The 17,716-nt window shown below is 56.0% G+C and overlaps 1 protein-coding gene across 5 annotated transcripts in view; it reads left to right on the forward strand.

The window, feature by feature from the left end:
* Positions 1-17,423, forward strand: part of SEMA5B (semaphorin 5B) — a 116,515-nt gene extending 99,092 nt beyond the window's left edge. For 3 of the 5 annotated variants that reach the window (XM_070242725.1, XM_014732849.3, XM_070242724.1), the window contains exons 8-23: positions 514-799; positions 3,105-3,240; positions 4,387-4,594; positions 4,702-4,909; positions 10,997-11,114; positions 11,261-11,442; positions 12,560-12,703; positions 12,901-13,048; positions 13,167-13,392; positions 13,578-13,796; positions 14,243-14,413; positions 14,517-14,666; positions 14,962-15,006; positions 15,421-15,626; positions 15,866-16,005; positions 16,122-17,423. In XM_070242725.1, the coding sequence (XP_070098826.1) occupies positions 514-799; positions 3,105-3,240; positions 4,387-4,594; positions 4,702-4,909; positions 10,997-11,114; positions 11,261-11,442; positions 12,560-12,703; positions 12,901-13,048; positions 13,167-13,392; positions 13,578-13,796; positions 14,243-14,413; positions 14,517-14,666; positions 14,962-15,006; positions 15,421-15,626; positions 15,866-16,005; positions 16,122-16,284 (2,750 nt within the window). In that variant the 3' untranslated portion in view covers positions 16,285-17,423. Of the gene's footprint in view, positions 1-513; positions 800-3,104; positions 3,241-4,386; positions 4,595-4,701; positions 4,910-10,996; positions 11,115-11,260; positions 11,443-12,559; positions 12,704-12,900; positions 13,049-13,166; positions 13,393-13,577; positions 13,797-14,242; positions 14,414-14,516; positions 14,667-14,961; positions 15,007-15,420; positions 15,627-15,865 lie in introns of all 5 variants that reach the window. The other 2 variants (XM_005601925.4, XM_070242726.1) reach the window with 1 other exon arrangement.
* The last annotated feature ends 293 nt before the right edge of the window (positions 17,424-17,716 follow it).

The following is a 17,716-nucleotide window of genomic DNA, read 5'->3' on the forward strand; positions in this document are numbered from 1 at the left end:
AGCATCCAGAGCAGATGGGGGGGGCCAGCTGGGAGGGGCGAGAAAGAGTTAGGAATTGATTAGGAGAAAAAGTTATGGGAAAGAAGGGATTAAGGGAGGGTGGTATGAGTTTCTTGCCCTTTGCAGTTGAATCCCTGCTTCTCCACTGACTAGCTGTGTGGCCCTGAGCAAGTACTTGACCTCTCTGTGCCACAATGTTCTCATCTGTAATATGGGGAGAATAATAGCACTTGCCTCAGAGGTTGTTATGGGGATCAAATGGGCTGACCCATATAAAGTACTTACAATAGTGTCTGCTCACAGTGAGTGCTCAGTAATGCACATTCACAATTATTATAACTGCACTTTGTCTTGGAGGTGGGGACAGGTTAGTCAGAGCCCCCAGGTCACCAAGCTGGCAGGGGGATGGCAGGATGCCCATCTGGGAAAAGGGAAGTAGTGGAGTACTCTCAACTCTGCCCCCTTCCTCCCTCCTGGCCCGACCCACCCCTTCTTCCTCCTCTACCCCTCCAGAGCCAAACTTCGTGGCAGCCTATGACATCGGGCTGTTTGCGTACTTCTTCCTGCGGGAGAACGCAGTGGAGCATGACTGCGGGCGCACCGTGTACTCCCGGGTGGCCCGCGTGTGCAAGAACGACGTGGGGGGCCGCTTCCTGCTGGAGGACACGTGGACCACGTTCATGAAGGCCCGGCTCAACTGCTCCCGCCCCGGCGAGGTCCCCTTCTACTACAATGAGCTGCAGAGTGCCTTCCACCTGCCCGAGCAGGACCTCATCTACGGGGTCTTCACCACCAACATGTGAGTCCCCGCCCACCCCCACCCCTCCCCCCACCTCGCAGGCAGTGGGGTCAGGCAAGTCCCTCTCTGAGCCCTTGTTCCTCTTTCTGTCAAATGGGGATTGCTGTGCCCTCTGCGCAGGGCCGTCTGAGGGTTTTGTGACTTGCTGCCTCTGGAGTGGGAAGCACTTGTTCTGGGTTGCTGTGATGGGCAGGCCTAGGCCAGCTGTGGAGGAAATCAAAGCAGCTGGACTCTGGCTCGGTAGAGGAAGGACGTGCTGGTGATGGAAGTGAGATAGGCTGCCTTGGATGGGGGATGGCTGCCCCCGGAGGGTCTGGCAGCCCTTTGTGGGCAGGCTCAGAGGGAGTTCTTTATGGTCCCTCCTACCTCAGGACTCCAGGGTCCTGCTAAACCTAACCAGCAGGGTCTTCTGGCAGTCCTGACTGCCTGAGGAACACGGGCTGGCATTAGAGCTCCTTTTGGGTAAGGAAAGGTAGCCTTACACCTTTAGGTGCAAGGAAGGGTAGCCCTCAAGGAGACCATGAGACCCTGCTCCCACCGCCTCCTTCTGTGTGAAGCTGGCCTGATCAGGCAACTTTGGTACAGAGAAGGCTGAATGGGCAGCAGAGACCAAGGAGCGTATTTGTTGTACAGGGTGCTGGGCAGGGTTCTTTGTAAGGACCTCAGAAACGTATGGGCCCTAAAGTGGGGTTTGCCTACCTTGGGCCCCAGGTAGCAGGCACTGGATGAGGGCCAGGCTCATCCTGTCTGAGGGGATGGACAGGGATGAGAGTAAAGCTGGGAAGCAGCAGCAGAGAGGCCATCCAACCTAGCGGAACAGACATGCAGCACAGCCGACACGGGCCATGAACTGATAGCCAGGACTTAGCAAACCAGCCCGGCGGTCAGCACCAGAAGGTGGGCAGCTGTGAGCAAATGGCAGGAGCTGCTGGAGAGGGATCAAGGGAAAGTGATGACATGAGTGTGGATTGTAAATGCCAGGTGCTCCATGCCAGGTGCTTGTCATGGTGTCGGGGGCAGGGGGAAGGATACCAGTGAGCAAGAGCAGACCTGGCTCTGCTCTTAAGGAGCTTACGTTCTAGAGAGGTTGGTTATTAAACGCCCAGTCTCAACTCTGATAAATGCTACAAAGGGAAAAGGCAGTGTGCAAAGACCCCTCTACCAGTATGGAGGGGTGGTGATCAGGGAAGGCTTCCTGTAGGAAGTGACATCTACAGGATGAGTGGGAATTAACTAGGGGAGAGGAGCATTCCAGCCAGAGGGAACAACATGCACAAAGCTTTGGGGTGGGAAGAAACATTTGAGGCACTGAGTGGAGACCAGCCTGCCAGGAGCCTGGAGGGTGAGGAGGAGAAAGACAGGAGAGGAGGCTGAAAGGTCGGCCAGAGAGGATTCTGTCCTGAAGGCCTTGTAGACTGCTTGAAGGGTTTTGATCTTTATCCTAAGAGCAAGGAGAAATTATTGAAGGGCTTGAAGCAGGCCAGAGATTAGCACAGATGTGCATTTTGAAATGCTCGCTCCAGCTGCTGTGTGGAGAATGGATTAGAGGACTAGTCAGGCTACAGGGAGACCAACCAGGAGGACATGCAGCATCCGGGGTCGGGGGGGAGGTGAGACCAGGCAGTGGGGGGAGAGAAATGGACACACTGGGGAGAGCGACTCTGAGCAGAGAACAGACCCGGAAGCATTTGGTGTAGTGGTGTCCTCTCTCAGCTGCTCGCATCACGCCCATAGAAACATCGGGTTCAGTCACTGGGAGGGGTCTGCAGTTCTCTGGCTCAGGGTCCTGAGGGCTGCAGCATCGATCAGCGGTTTGGTAGCCAGCTTTTTAAAAAGTAAAATAAATAAAACAGAGTAGACTGGAATGAAAATATCAGAGGTTAATGTATTTAGTAAGGGTAAGTATTGTTTCATGAAAATTCATCACAGGTGTGTGTGTGTGCATGTCTGTGTCAGTGATACCGAGTTGTATTATAAAATGCATTTCTTACAGCGGGTCAGGGACTAAATGTTTGCAAACCGCTGACTTTATTTGAGCCTCCCACTGGGTTAGGGAAGGGGATGAGGAAGGAGCACAGGAGGAGGCACCAGTGCTTCTCATCAGAGGGTCTTTCTTTCCCACAGTGTGAGGACCATGTCTCCTCCTCCTGTGACACCCCTTATGGTGCAGAAGGCGCCAGGCTCATCACAGGTGCCTGCGCCTTGGAGCTGGGCCATGCTGTGGCTTGACAGCCAGCTGTGGGATTTAAGGGGAGGGTGGGAGGCCTCCAGGGAGGGCAGCATCCCACCATCGCTTGCCTTTCAGAAACAGCATTGCCGCTTCTGCCGTCTGCGCCTTCAACCTCAGTGCCATCTCCCAGGCTTTCAATGGCCCGTTTCGCTACCAGGAGAACCCCAGGGCTGCCTGGCTCCCCATCGCCAACCCCCTGCCCAATTTCCAGGTACAGCTTCTCCTCCCTTTTCCCTCTCCCCACACACGGCTTTCCCCCAGACTGCTGACCACAAGCCAGTTCCCAACTGCTTAGCACAAACACCAAACCTGTCACTGCTGGTCTACGCCCATCTGTGGGGTCTGTGCTGGTCCTCTAAGAGGGCGAGGAACCTCTAAGACTGTGGGGGGAGAAGGGGAGAGTGGGTGGGAGGCAGAGCAAGGGAGTATGCTCTGAGCCATCTCCAAATACGACCTCACACCAGGGAGGCAGGGAGGTGCGTCCTCAGCTCTACTCAGTGTAGAGGACTGAGCACACATGAGCTGTCTGGCCAGAACTCCGGGATTTTAGCTGGAGTTTGCTTGCAGTCTACCCAGCACAGGTGCTAATGCCTGGAGGGTCTCTGAGTGCCAGGAGTGCTTAGGGCCCAGCCAAGGATGGTGTGATGGAGAAGTAGAAAGAGCCATGGGGCAGAGAAAGCTACTGATGGTGGACTTTCATATCCATCCAACTTCCTGCCCAGGCGGCAGTATGGAGCCGGGAAAGACGTCAGGCTCTGCAGTCTGACAATCCTGACCCAGATCTAGGCCTCTGGCTGTGTGACCTTGGGCAAGTCTCTCAGCCTCCTTGAGTCTCTTTTTCCTTATCTGGAACGTGGAGAGTATACCACTGACCTCAGCGATGTAACAGGTTCCTGGAATGCAGTAGGTGCTCAATAAATGGTGGTTGCATTCTAGCTTCCGTTTAGACAGCATAAGAGCTTTGAGCTGGTAGGGACACAGGAGAGGGAAGGCAGGGGTTAGCCCAACATGTGGGAGAGGCACCCACCGCACCAGCATAAGATCACAGGACGCTTGTTATCCACACTGGAGTGATCTGTTTTAGATAACTCAGCCCCCTGTCATCTCCCCTCCTCTTCCCCAGCCCTGGCAGTTCCCTCCTCCCCCATCTTCCCAGCCTCATTTTCCCTTAGTTCCCAAAGAAGAGGCACCTCTCCCTTGGAAGTGGGTGCAGGGGACCAAGCAGGGATGTTGGGGATGGAGGGGACTGGAGAATCAGAGTCTGCCGTGGCCACCTGGGTTACGGTGAGGAAGGAGGGGCGCAGGGGATGGTGGCAGCCGGGCGGCTGGGCACGCGTGACCCCGCTCCCCGTGGCAGTGTGGCACCCTGCCGGAGGTGGGCCCCAACGAGAACCTGACGGAGCGCAGCCTGCAGGACGCCCAGCGCCTGTTCCTGATGAGCGAGGCCGTGCAGCCGGTGACACCGGAGCCCTGTGTCACCCAGGACAGCGTGCGCTTCTCACACCTCGTGGTGGACCTTGTGCAGGCCAAAGACACGCTCTACCACGTGCTCTACATCGGCACGGGTGAGCCCGCCCGCCCGGCCTGGGCTCTGGGTGGGAGGAGGTTGAGGGGCGGGGGCTGGGCTGCCAGCTCCGGGGCCTTCAAGGCCACCCTCCTCTGGCCCCTCCAGAGTCGGGCACCATCCTGAAGGCACTGTCCACGACGAGCCGCAGCCTCCGCGGCTGCTACCTGGAGGAGCTGCACGTGCTGCCCCCCGGGCGCCGCGAACCCCTGCGCAGCCTGCGCATCCTGCACAGCGCGCGCGCGCTCTTCGTGGGGCTGAGCGACAGCGTGCTGCGGGTCCCGCTGGAGCGCTGCGCCGCCTACCGCAGCCAGGGGTAAGCGGGCGGCGGGAGGGCCTCCCTGGGCTTTCCCCCCACCCCGCGTCACAGTTCGGAGGTGGCGCTTAAGAGGTGGAGCTTTGGAGGCAGGTCAGCCCGGGATGGCATTCTGGCGCAGCCTCCAGCTCTGTGCTTTTGGACAAGTCACTGAACCTCTCTGAACCTCAGTTTCCTCCTCATAAAATCTTTGCAGGGTTTTTGTGAAGGGTAATTGGGGTAATCTGCACAAACCACTTATCACTGCCTGGGGGGAGGATGTGCTTAGCAAAGGGTGGTGGCTGGTGTGATCCCTGCTGTCAACCCCACAGTCAGGTCCTGTCAGCTGTCTCTACCCCACTTGACTTATTCTCCGTCCCTTCAGTTCAGAGAGCTGTCTTCATCTTTGAAACCACAGCACTTGATACCCAGATGTAGGGGCAGATGGGAGGTGATGCCCTGAGTCAGCCCCCAGTTTTTGCCCCTCTTCCTTTCTTGGAAGAGGCAGAGGCCTGGCTTGGGTGGGGTGGAGGTGAGGAGCCATGTGGAGACATTGCATTCACTTTCTATCCACTTCTGAGGTCAGTTCTCCATACCTTGGCTTCAAGTGGATTCCCCACTTGGTGACCATGACACTGGCACGTAAGAGGGAAATGAAGGCCTGCGCCAAAGCCAAATGGAAATGTTCCTCAGCCTCCTTCCACGTGAGGCACCCCCGAGGGGCACGCCCTCATTTTTGAGATAATCAAAAGCTGCCTTTAGCGGGCATAGCCACAGCCACACGGGCTCCTGTCGCCTTTGCAATACAAGAGACCTCCTGGCTGTACCCACCTGTCCTCAAGATTTGGGAGACAAATGGTACCCCTGTTACCAAGGGGTGTTCTCCAGCCCCAGTGGGGCGTGCTGGGAGCAGGGTGGAGGCCTGAAAGCCAGGGAGAGGCTGGATGGTCACGGTGTGGCAGCCCGTGGGGGGAGGAGTGGGAGGAGGCAGTGGGCAGACACTCAAGCTCCCCTCAGCCCCAACACATGGCTCCATCAGCAAAACACTAAACATTTACGATGCCTGCCGTGCTCAGAGCACCGGGCAGGGCTGTCGGTGTGAGAGGAGGGAGGCGAGATGAAATAGGTTTAGAACACCCCGTCTCCCTCGGAGCTCTAGACGCCGTGCCTGGATCTGACATGCGGGGAGAGACAGTGGGGTATAGTGGGAGGGACCCCTGGTGTTCCACCTCAGCTCCATCATCCACCAGCTCTGTGATCTTGAGCGAGTTACTTAACCTTTTGGGCTTCAGCTTTCTTACTTGGAAAACTGGGGGAAATTCTGATGGAGCAAACGATATTTAATCTCAGCAGAGTTGTTGTAAGGATTGGGAATAACATTCACGAAGTGCCTAAGCCGGCGAGTCGTGAGTGCTAGCTAGTGTCCATATTCCTTTTTTATCTCCACACCTGCATTCAGCTCCCTCCAGCCTCCTGGGTTCTCTGCGGTCTCAGCATCTGTGACATTGAATACAGACAGCACTGCTTGGCAGTGAGTCACGGGCCACCTGCTGACGGCATTTCCCCCGTATCTTGTATTCTTCAACTCTTGTGTTGTTACTAAACTTTTCGCGTGTGCCTTGTTCTCCAAGAGGTTGTAAATCCTTGAAGGCAAGCTCAGTGTCCCAGGGTTTTTTGTGTTCCACCAGGGGGCCATGCCCAGCCCAAGGAACAAAGTGGCCTTCCACACATGACTGCTCCTTCAGTTGATTGAGAGGAGGCTGGTGCTGGAGACGAGTGGTGAATGGGAGTGGAAGGTGGACTGAGGCCAGCTGAGCGTGCCAAGGGAGGATTTCGACTTGAATCCTGTGACTGTAGGCACTGACGCAGTCTTTGAGCAGGAGAGTGGAGTGACAGGCAGTGTGAATAGGTGTTTTACAAAAATCAGTCAGACAGTGGCGAGCAGCATTGTCGTGGGGCAGATGGCTGGTCAGCGTGAGCTAGTGTGGCTCCAGGCCAGATATGAAGTAATGGGGTCTGCAGTGGAAGGAGAGGAAGGAAGATGCAGGGATATTTCCCCACTCACATGACGCTGCAGAGGGGACAGCGAGGTTGCGTAGCGTGGCTGTGAATCTTCCACCTAGGGCCAGGTGGAGCAGCAAGGTGGAAGGAGGTCATTTTGGAGCAGATTCTTTTGTCCTACTTGGTTTCCTTAGTTTGGAATAAGAGCCCTTAATGTGTGCAGTGAAAACCCTGCCATAAAGCTGTAGGTAGATCTAAAAATATAAAACGTGAAGTCATATTAATAAAATGACCAGAGTCAGCTGGTGCAGCCACCACACTGTGCACCCTGGGAGTCTGGGAGCCAAATGCCTATCACACTGTATCAGAATTTGTGCTGTTGTGGGGTGGATTGTCACAGGGTTTTACTGTTTCCTAGGATAGACATTTCATGCTCTTTTCCTCCTTTCTTTCAAAGCTGGCAGGAGGATGAGAGTGGGTAAGCAGAGGCCCCTTCAGGCCCCCAACGCTGCCCAGAATTCAGAGGCTTGTCTCCAGCGCCCTCCTTTCACTCGGGCAAGTCTGAGCCCACATGGGGCACGACCAGGCCCCCGGCCTGGCCGGAGAGAGACCAGGGCCACAGGAGGAGGAGCAGAGAGTGAACCACTGACTGGCTCTGGAAAGCAGATGTTCTATGCATGACCTGCCTCTTCCTCCTTCCAGCATCCTTTCACACTGCCCCTGGGGGAGAGGATTCTCTGTCCCAGCTCACTCAGGAAGGTGGCTCAGCCAGTATCTCCTCCTGACCTCCCGCCTTGGCAGGAGGCGTTGGCCTGCCTCTGCTGCCATCTTAGGTAGTGGCCGCTGGCTCCCAACTTCCACCCTGGACAGCTCCCTGTGTGAGGCTTTTGCTGTGTGGTATTGGAATCCGCCTGCTTGCAACTTCCGCCATCCATCTCCGTCCTGCCTCCGAGCCCATAGAATGAACCTGTTCCCTTTGTAATGGCTGCTTGCAACACTGCAGTAAAAAGACATGGTGATGTATTCTTGGTCTGGTGGCTGCTTTTATGAAAGGAACTCGAAACGGCCACCCATTCCTGCTGTCAGAGACACGCTTTAACTCTCCTCTGCTTGGAGCTTTAATTTTCTTAAGAACGTTCCCTGCTCTGTAAGCTTTGCAGTGGCTGTTGGCCAAAAGCAGCCAATGTGGATATGCACCAGAAGAGAGAGCTCAGGCACTGGCCCCAAGGCCCCTCAGGCAGCCAGGGCCAGGGGCAGGGGCAGGGCCAGGGCAGGAGCAGGCCAGGGTGTCCATGGAGAATCTGGTCTCCTTTTTCTCTGGGAGAACCAAGAGGCTGAGAGGGTGAGGGAGCCTGAGGGGGGGTTGGGGCTGGGGCCAGCATCTACTCTGCGTTTTTCTTCCCTCCTTTTTTATTCTGTCATGGATTGGAAAGACAAGGCCCTTCATCTCTCGGCTAGGGAACCCTGACAAAAGTGGCCCTGGGAACAGCAGTTCTCGGCCATGCCGTTCGTGAAAATCACCTGGGGAGCGTTTACAAGATTCCGGTGCCTGGGCCTACTCCAGTCTGAAAGGCCCTGAGATTGGTGGGTTTATCTGTTTGGTTTGCCTAAGCTTTTAAAGATCCCCAGGCGATTCTAATCCACGGTCTAATTGGCAGGAAATTACTGCTCCAGAACTGGCTAGGCCCTACATGAAAGGAGTAGCATGAAGCAAATTCCATTCTTCCGGAATCTTCTGCTTTTGTCTGGTATGAGCCAGTTCAAATTTTCTGCTCTTACCCATTTTCTCCACTGGCAGACATTTGTTTTTGATGGAGAGAATCTTATTTATTATTATTATTAATCACTAGTCATGGCTAGTTCTTTTTTTTTTCCCAGTTAATTTATGTTGCTTATAAAATGCCATATCAGCCGCTTCTAGGGTTTGATACCCTTTCTGAGAGCTGAGGAAATACACTCGGGAGTGGGCTACACTGAGTTCTGGTTGGTGGAATTTGCAAGCAGCCCGTTTGATCCAAATGTCAGCCAGTGAGCAGAGTCTCAAAACCACAGGTGGCTGGGACTACTTTTACACGTGGCTTGTATTTAGTTCCATAATGTCTAGTTTGATGCATTCTGCTGGTGGAACACCCCCAAATCAAACCCTCAATCCCAGATGGAAGGACCAGCACACTTATATTGTACAATCGACACAGATTGATTGTCCTTGAGTGAATAGAGTGGGAACAGATTCTCGTGCAACAGATGAGTGTTTTGGGTTTCCGGGGGGCCAGAGTGTGCTCACTGGGGTCCAGCGAGGCCCTCACCCACTGAAACCCCCAGCATCACCTCCCTTATACGAGGTCATGGGTTGCCCGAGCAAAGGACAGCATTGTTTTCTTTGATCTCATCTGGTGACAAGGGGAAGCCCCACCCTCTTCTTGGTAAGGTCTCTCCTATAACCTCTTTTCTCTCTGGAGGCTGACATGGTCTGTCAAACTCACTGAAAATAAAAAACTCACCTGACAGGTGACTCTCCCTGACGCTTCAAGAGGAGACAACAAAAGGGGCAAGCCATGGCTCTTTGTGTATCCCTTTAGCCTTTGGCATCCTTGATCCCTTTGGCCAATGGAAACTGCCTCTGCAGCCTCATGTCATGGCCCAGACTCCCCCACCCTCTCTGCAGTCCAGCACCTCCCTCACCCAAAGCCTCTCCTGCTTTCTAAGCCCAGTTTCTGCCTCCGCTCTCAGCGCTCTCTCTAGACCCTCTCCAGCAGGCCCGTGGCTGTGGAGCAGCCAGGCCTTGTCAGAGGGGGTGGAAGTTGGGGAATGAGACAGAGGGGATCCAGGGTATCTCTGGGGTTGGCAGTGGGTGTTCTGGGTGTTAGAGGGAACTTCCTTCAGGCTCCAGAATCTGGACAGCAAATCCCGATTCCATAATTCCCTACTCCTTTTCTCCTCCTTGAAATCTTACTAGTAGGGATTTATTTTAAGAACTGTAAAGAATACAGTGAACAAGTTGGAGGAGAGAGGGAAGAGAAGAGCCCTTGAATGTGAGAAGTGGAGGCAGTGGGAGCATGCCTCGGTGTGTAAACATCACCTTTTCTGGGTCATTGCAGAGAGCAGCCCTGAGGGCTGGGGTAGGGAGACCAGGATGTGGCCCCTCTCCTGGCAGCCTGAGCTCATTCTCATGATGCTAACAGACTGGACTCTGGCTCCTGCCACTGAAGAGCATGAGCATGGGGATGCCCCAGCTGACCCAGGACTAGGCCCAGGTGTCCCTGACCCTGCACCTGTGTTTGAGGTCTGGGCCCACGTTCACTCAGTGTGTGAAGTCAGACACAGGCCCCAGCTGGGAGGCAGGAGCAGGAGGGGAAAATCGTGGTGGGGAGTCTGGGTGCCAGCCCCAGCTCTGCCGTGGACAATCTGTGTGATCTTGGGGAGCTCCTCTTCCCTTCTCCGTGACTGTTTCTTCCCTTGTAGAATGAAAAGATGGAATTACGGATCCCAGGGATTCTCAGCCTCACTCCCATTAGAATCACCCAGGAGCTTTTAAAAACTTCCCCACCCCCAGAGATTCTTGTCTGGGGTGGACCCAGGCATCAGTATTCTTTAGAAGCTCTTTTAGTGATTCTAACGTGCAGCCAGGGTTGAGAAACAATGGGCAAGATCATCTTTAAGACCTTTCCATCACTAATGTTTTATGACTCCATCATCATAGTGCCTGACGGGAGGCACGACTCTGAATTTCTGTCCACCACATCTTCTGTGGCCCTAGATGAGGAGTGTGGGGCACCCAGACTCACAGAAGGCGGTACAGTCTCTTGGTTAAGTGTGTGGGCTCTGGAAAGCAAGGGTCAGAGTCCGTGGTCAGCTGTCTGGGTTTCCTTTATATTACTGGGATAATAACAGTACCTTCCTCTTTGGGTTGTTGTGTTAAGTTAATTCATGCTTGGAAAGTGCTTAAAATGATGCCTGGCACACATGAGTGCTCAATGAACTTAGTATTATTGGGGAGGAGAACTGGATGGAAAGGGGTACCCAGAGAGGAGTGTTCAGGTGTGTTCTTGGGTTGCAGGTGAGGCTGGGAGGCCAGTGGGCTTGAGTCTCAGGACCTCTGTCTGGCAGGGCATGCCTGGGGGCGCGGGACCCATACTGCGGCTGGGACGGGAAGCAGCAACGTTGCAGCACGCTCGAGGACAGCTCCAACATGAGCCTCTGGACCCAGAACATCACAGCGTGTCCTGTGAGAACCCGTTCATGCCCCCCACCCAGGACCTCTCCCCCCAGTGCAGGCTGTGACTCCCCATCAGTTTCCCCATATCCCCTGGGACCTTGTGTCTTCCCTACCCCTGCTTTGTGTGACAGGTCGTGCCCCGTGTGTGTCTGCAGGTGCGGAACGTGACTCGGGATGGGGGCTTCGGCCAGTGGTCACCATGGCAGCCATGTGAGCACTTAGATGGGGACAACTCTGGCTCTTGCCTGTGTCGGGCCCGAGCCTGCGACTCCCCCCAACCCCGCTGTGGGGGCCGCAACTGCCTGGGGCCTGCCATCCACATCGCCAACTGCTCCAGGTAAGTGAGGATACAGGGCTTGCTGGGTGGCCTGGAGTAGGAAGAATAGAGGAAATGGGGCATCCCCAGCCACATGTTTGCACTAAGGGACAGAAACCACTGAAGGGCTGTGCAGAGGACTGGCTAGGCGGCTACCATCTGAGGCAGGAAACATGAGCCCTGGGGGAGTTTCCACTCTAGTGGGAGAGAAGTTTCTGCCTTGTGACGGCTCTTGGTACAAAGAGGAGGTCTGGACAGGCCTGAGAGTCACCTGTAGACAACCATTGCCTCAACGAGCCTTGTGGTCGCAAACATGAGGGACAGCATGGATGGTGGTAAGGCAGGCAGACCTGGTACCAATCCTGGATTGCTACTGTCTAGATGTGTGACTTTGGCCAAGCCACCTAACCACTCTGAACTCGAAGTAAGGGTTACAGTACCCACCCCAAGGGTTGTTGGGAGGGTTATATCAGATACTACATATAAAGCGCTTGCACACTGCTTAGTACCTGGGGACTCCATAAAGTGGTTATAACAACTAACCCATAATTCTAGACACTCTTAAAGTAACTTAATTCTATATGCATTTAATAATTTAACTGTCACAAAAACCTCATGGGGTAGGAATACAATCACATCCTTACTTAGATAAGAGTACGATGAGGCACAGAAGGTTTTGGAAACATGCCCAGGTTTATAGAGCCAGTTAAGTGGTAGAGCCAGAATCTGGAAATGGGAGTCAAAGTAGACAAGAGTGAGTGGTGTCTGAGGTTCAAGCAAAGCACGTGCAGGGATAGAAGAGGGAGAAAGAGCACGGGTTTGAGTTCAAGGTTCAAACAAAAGTTGCAGGGTGGAAAGGCCACTGGGGCCTTCTAGAGAATGTGTCCTTTTGCTCCTGGAAGTAGAGGCCGTGTCCTCTCTCTGTGCCCTTGCCCTGAGCACGGCCTGTTGTATGGAGGAAGGCTCTCGAAAAATAAACAAACCAATGAATGAGTCTGCCTAAGATGGCTTCACTGATATTTTGTGTGTCACGGCCTGAACTTCCTTACGACGTAAAATCCATCTGCGCCGATGGAGATTAGATCTGAGAAGCTAGGACTCAGAGGGTCATCTGTCTCTGTCCCCTCCGACCCCCCAGGAATGGGGCGTGGACCCCGTGGTCGTCGTGGGCCCTGTGCAGCACGTCCTGCGGCATTGGATTCCAGGTCCGCCAGCGAAGTTGCAGCAACCCTGCTCCCCGCCACGGTGGCCGCATCTGCGTGGGCAAGAGCCGGGAGGAGCGGTGAGCCCCCGTGTGGCTGGAGGTTTCTGAGACGAGCTAGCCCTGAGGTCGCAGACTTTCCCGGCCCCCTAGAAAGTGGCCTGGATTCTCCGGGTGATCCAGTGGACTCTCGTTCTTCAGTCTTGGACTCCCAGTGACCTCTTGTTAGGGAAGGGGTGCCTGCTCCCTAGGGTGATGACTCCCCCACCTCCCTCCAGGTTCTGCAACGAAAACACGCCTTGCCCGGTGCCCATCTTCTGGGCCTCCTGGGGCTCCTGGAGCAAGTGCAGCAGCAACTGCGGGGGTGGCGTGCAGTCGCGGCGGCGGTCCTGCGAGAACGGTGACTCCTGCCCGGGCTGCGGCGTGGTGAGCGCCGGGTGGCGAGAGGGCGCGGGCGGGGCGCGGGCGCGAGCATCTCCGGCCAAGGGGAGGGCCGGCCCGGGGTCCGCGAGGCTGCGAAACAGCCCCCGCTCCCATCCCGAAGGAGTTCAAGACGTGCAACCCCGAGGGCTGCCCCGAAGTGCGGCGCAACACGCCCTGGACGCCGTGGCTGCCGGTGAACGTGACCCAGGGCGGCGCGCGACAGGAGCAGCGCTTCCGCTTCACGTGCCGCGCGCCCCTGCCCGACCCCCACGGTCTGCAGTTCGGCAGGAGGAGGACAGAGACCAGGACCTGCCCCGCCGACGGCTCGGGAGCCTGCGACACCGACGGTACAGCCCTGCATCCTCCCCCCACCCCCCCTCCCAGGCCCAGAACGATGGGGCGGGGGTAGGGGAGCCCGGGCGCGGGGGCTCCCGGTGGCCCCGACGCGCGGTTTGGAAGAAGGTGGGCGTGGGGGACCGCTGGGCGGCTCCGTCGCTGAGCCCGGTCACCCCACCCACCCGCCCACCTGCAGCCCTGGTGGAGGATCTCCTGCGCAGCGGGGGCACCTCCCCGCACACGGTGAGCGGGGGCTGGGCCGCCTGGGGCCCGTGGTCGTCCTGCTCCCGGGACTGCGAGCTGGGCTTCCGCGTCCGCAAGAGAACCTGCACGAACCCGGAGCCCCGAAATGGGGGCCTGCCCTGCGTGGGCGATGCCGCAGAGTACCAGGACTGCAACCCCCAGGCTTGTCCAGGTGACCTTGTGCTAAGGAGTTTTGGCCTAGGGAAACCCCCGCCCAGGGAACCCCGTCTAAGTGACCCCACCAGGCCACCTCTCCTGTCCCGTGACCTCTTCTCTCTGTCAGCTCCGTACAAGGGGCGCCAGAGCAATTTTTTGCCCTGAACATGGACAGAGCAGCTACTCCTGTGGACCTGGGCCTTTTCTCACCTTCCTTGTCACTTTTTTCTCTCCTTTATTGGGTTAGCCAGATAAGGAGCTTGAGTTGAGGTGTAGTTGGTTTTGGATGTCTCCTCGCAGCCTGCATTTCCCCTGCCACCCCTGAGGGGATGGGGGCACTCCCGAACAGTGGGCTGTGGGGGTGGGGCCCAGGGCAGAGGGGCCTAGCCTGGGGTGGGGAAGAAGACGTCTTGGGCCCTGCGTGCACCTGTGGCCCACTTTACACACCCCGTCGCCTTGCAGTGCGGGGCGCCTGGTCCTGCTGGACCTCATGGTCCCCATGCTCAGCCTCCTGCGGTGGTGGCCACTATCAACGCACACGTTCCTGCACCAACCCCACACCCTCCCCAGGCGAGGACATCTGTCTCGGGCTGCACACGGAGGAGGCACTGTGTGCCACACAGGCCTGCCCAGGTACTGAGTACATCTGCCCAGGGCTGGGGAGCACTGGTGAGCCTTCCAGTCCCCACCAGGGGGTCCTGGGGCACTTAACCTCATCCCAACCCACAACCCACAGAAGGCTGGTCGCTATGGTCTGAGTGGAGCACGTGCACTGAGGACGGAGCCCAAAGCCGCAGCCGGCGCTGTGAGGAGCTGGTCCTAGGGCCCAGCACCTGTGCTGGAAACAGCAGCCAGAGCCGCCCCTGCCCCTACAGCGAGATTCCCGGTAGGTCCTTGAGTTGACACCTTCACACCAGCCCTTCCCACCGTGAGCTCGCTCCCCTTCTGAAGTGTGTGTCCTGGGCTGCAGCATGAAACACGAGGGTGGGAGGCACATGCCCTTTGCCTCTGCTGAGCCTCATCCAGTAAATGGGCCAACCCTTCTTAGAAGTGGGGTCGAGACAGAGGGGAATGACAGCTCCGTGCTGACCCAGAGGTCCTCCCACAGACACATCCAGCCCTAAGGGACACCTGTCCTCCCCTCCCTGCCCTAACCCCCATCTCTGCTTGTTTCCCTGCAGTGATCCTGCCTGCCTCCAGTGTGGAGGAGACCACCGGCTGTGGAGGTAAAAGAAACGTGCCCCATGACACGACCCTTCTGTCCCCTCCTCCAGGAGGAGACCCACCTTCTCTGAAATCTAGAGTTGCTCCCCCTCCCACTTCAGACAGACAGACCTTGGGGAGGACCCCCACTGCTTTGAGGCTGGGTGTAGGGGGTTCTGGGCAGTTCCATCCATGCCGCCTAACTAGGAGCGGTCATCAAGTCTATATTCAGGAAGAGTCACTCGTCCCCACACTCTTTGGTTGCCTCCTCTGACCCAAGCCACAGGGTGTCCTGTAAGAGAGGCCCCTGGTGAGCGGCTGCCCAGCCTCCCTGTTTCCTTTATGTCTCAGAGCCTCCTGTTGGGAGGCAGTGGGGGGGGGGCGGTCTGTCCTCTTCACAGTGGCCCTTTCTTTACCACTTGGCTCTCCCTCTCCAGGGTTCAATGTCATCCACCTGGTGGCCACAGGTGTCTCCTGCTTCCTGGGCTCTGGGCTTCTGACCTTGGCAGTGTACCTGTCCTGCCAGCACTGCCAGCGCCAGACCCAGGAGTCCACACTGGTCCATCCCGCCACCCCCAATCACCTGCACTACAAGGGTGGGGGCACCCCCAAGAACGAGAAGTACACACCCATGGAGTTCAAGGTGGGAGCCCTCCTGTAGAAGCACAGGGCAGGGGGAAGAGTGCAATGGTTCTGGCCTGAGCTGGGCGTGACTGGGCTGGCCACTCCGGAGGGGGCAGTGGTGTTGTGAATAGAATGCTGTTTGCATCAGCAGTCAGAATGGTCTTTCATTGCTGTCTCCTCATCTCCTTGCCCTGGCCTGCCCTCTTTCCCCATCTCTCCCTTCACCCGCTCCTCTCTGGTTCCTTCCTTCTCCCACAGACTCTGAACAAGAATAACCTGATCCCCGACGACAGAGCCAACTTCTACCCATTGCAGCAGACCAATGTGTACACGACCACCTACTACCCCAGCCCGCTGAACAAGCACAGCTTCCGGCCCGAGGCCTCACCTGGACAACGGTGCTTCCCCAACAGCTGATACCACTGTCTGGGGACTTGGGCTCCTTGCCTTCTAAGGCACAGAGCAGGTGGAGATGGGACAATGGAGCCAGTTTGGTTTTCTCCTTCTGCACTAGGCCAAGAACTTGCTGCCTTGCTTGGTGGGGGCCCATCTGGCTTCAGAGAGCTCTGGCTGGCGGTGACCATGTGGGAGAGGACTGGCTTCAGGCTGGCACATGGCTGCAGTTCCAGCTCAACCCAGGTCTCTCATGGCCTCCTGGTGACCCACTGTCGTGCTGATCTCCCCTGCCATGTCTGCACTGCGGACCTATGGGGCATGTGAGGAATTGGAGAGTGGAGATGGCAGGGGCAGGCTCATAGGTTTGGGTTGGAAATGATGGCCGGTGTGGCCATCACGGGCCAACTCTGCCCCTCTCTGGCTGGCCCCAGGAAGGGCCTGGGATCCATCCTGATTATCTCTGAAAGAAACTAATCAGATGGCCCCGGTAGCTCTGGATTCTCTGCCCAGGGATGGGCCATCGTGGTGCTGCCCCAGTGTGACATGGGGATCAAGGCTGGCCCAGGCTGTCCACCTTTGCTTAGCAGTCTGTACTTTGCCCATGGACATCCCTCTGGTCAGAGGCAGTGAGGACTTGGGACTGGACACTGATCTTTGCTGAGAAGCCCTTTAATCTGGGCTGGCACAGGCCTCAGCCTTGCCCTCAGAATGCACGAAAGATGGCCCAGGAGAAAGGGAGGCAGGCGTCCAGCCTCCGTGCCACTATGGAGACTGTCTTCCAGTTGCTGCTCAACAGAGCTGTTGGCTGAGACCTGCTTGGGAGTCTTTGCTGGCCCCTCATCTGTTCAGGAACACACACACACACAGTCACAACCTGCTACAGCAACAAAAAGGATGTTGGGCTGTGGCATTATTATTAAAGACGATATCCAGTCTCCAAATGTAATTTTGTCTGCGTGCGTATGTGTGTGGGCTCCTCTTGGCATGGTCTTGTCAATCAGAGCAATGCACTCGGTTGGCAGATGGTCTTCTCAGGATGGAGGAAATTACCCAAGTGGAGTTTGACTTTAATAGTGGATATTTTTCCATTTGTGAGTATATTTGCACACACATCTTGCCCTAAACTTTTGGAAAAGAGATCAGGGATAAATAAATTCATAAGTAGGAACACAAGGTACACCAAGGGTAACACGACACGGGAGATTTCTGCCTGTTCCCTGGGCAGAGAATCCAGGCAACAGTTCCAGAGCAGAAATGTGTGTGTCCAGCAAAGGGGGCATTCATGAGGGTTATTTTAAGAGGTATTTAAAATACAGAGTTTAATAAAAGCAAAACTGACTGAGAAATGAGTAAACCTGTGAGGTGGGGGAAGCCCACTGTAATTTTTGCTGGATTAAATAAAAAGAACCTTAAAACCTCAGCCTGCCAAATCAATGCTGCCATTTTGGATGAGATTGATGGACATGTTCAATTTAGCAAGTGACTTCCTGACTTTTAGCTGGATCAATTCTCACAGGATTCCCAACAAAACCTACTTGTAGGTCAGGCTATAAAGCTCAAGAATCCTAGTGATAGAGGAGGCAGAGGGTCTTGGGGAGTGGAGGAGGAGGAAAAGAGGCTTCCTGGGCCTCATGTCTTGGAATCCTTCCTGCTGACTGGGACAACTGGAGGAGCAGTGTCCTCAGGCCAAGGTGGAGCCCAGTCCTAGAGAGC

This window comes from Equus caballus, chromosome 19 (assembly GCF_041296265.1).
Source record: "Equus caballus isolate H_3958 breed thoroughbred chromosome 19, TB-T2T, whole genome shotgun sequence".
Classification (NCBI taxonomy): domain Eukaryota; kingdom Metazoa; phylum Chordata; class Mammalia; order Perissodactyla; family Equidae; genus Equus; species Equus caballus.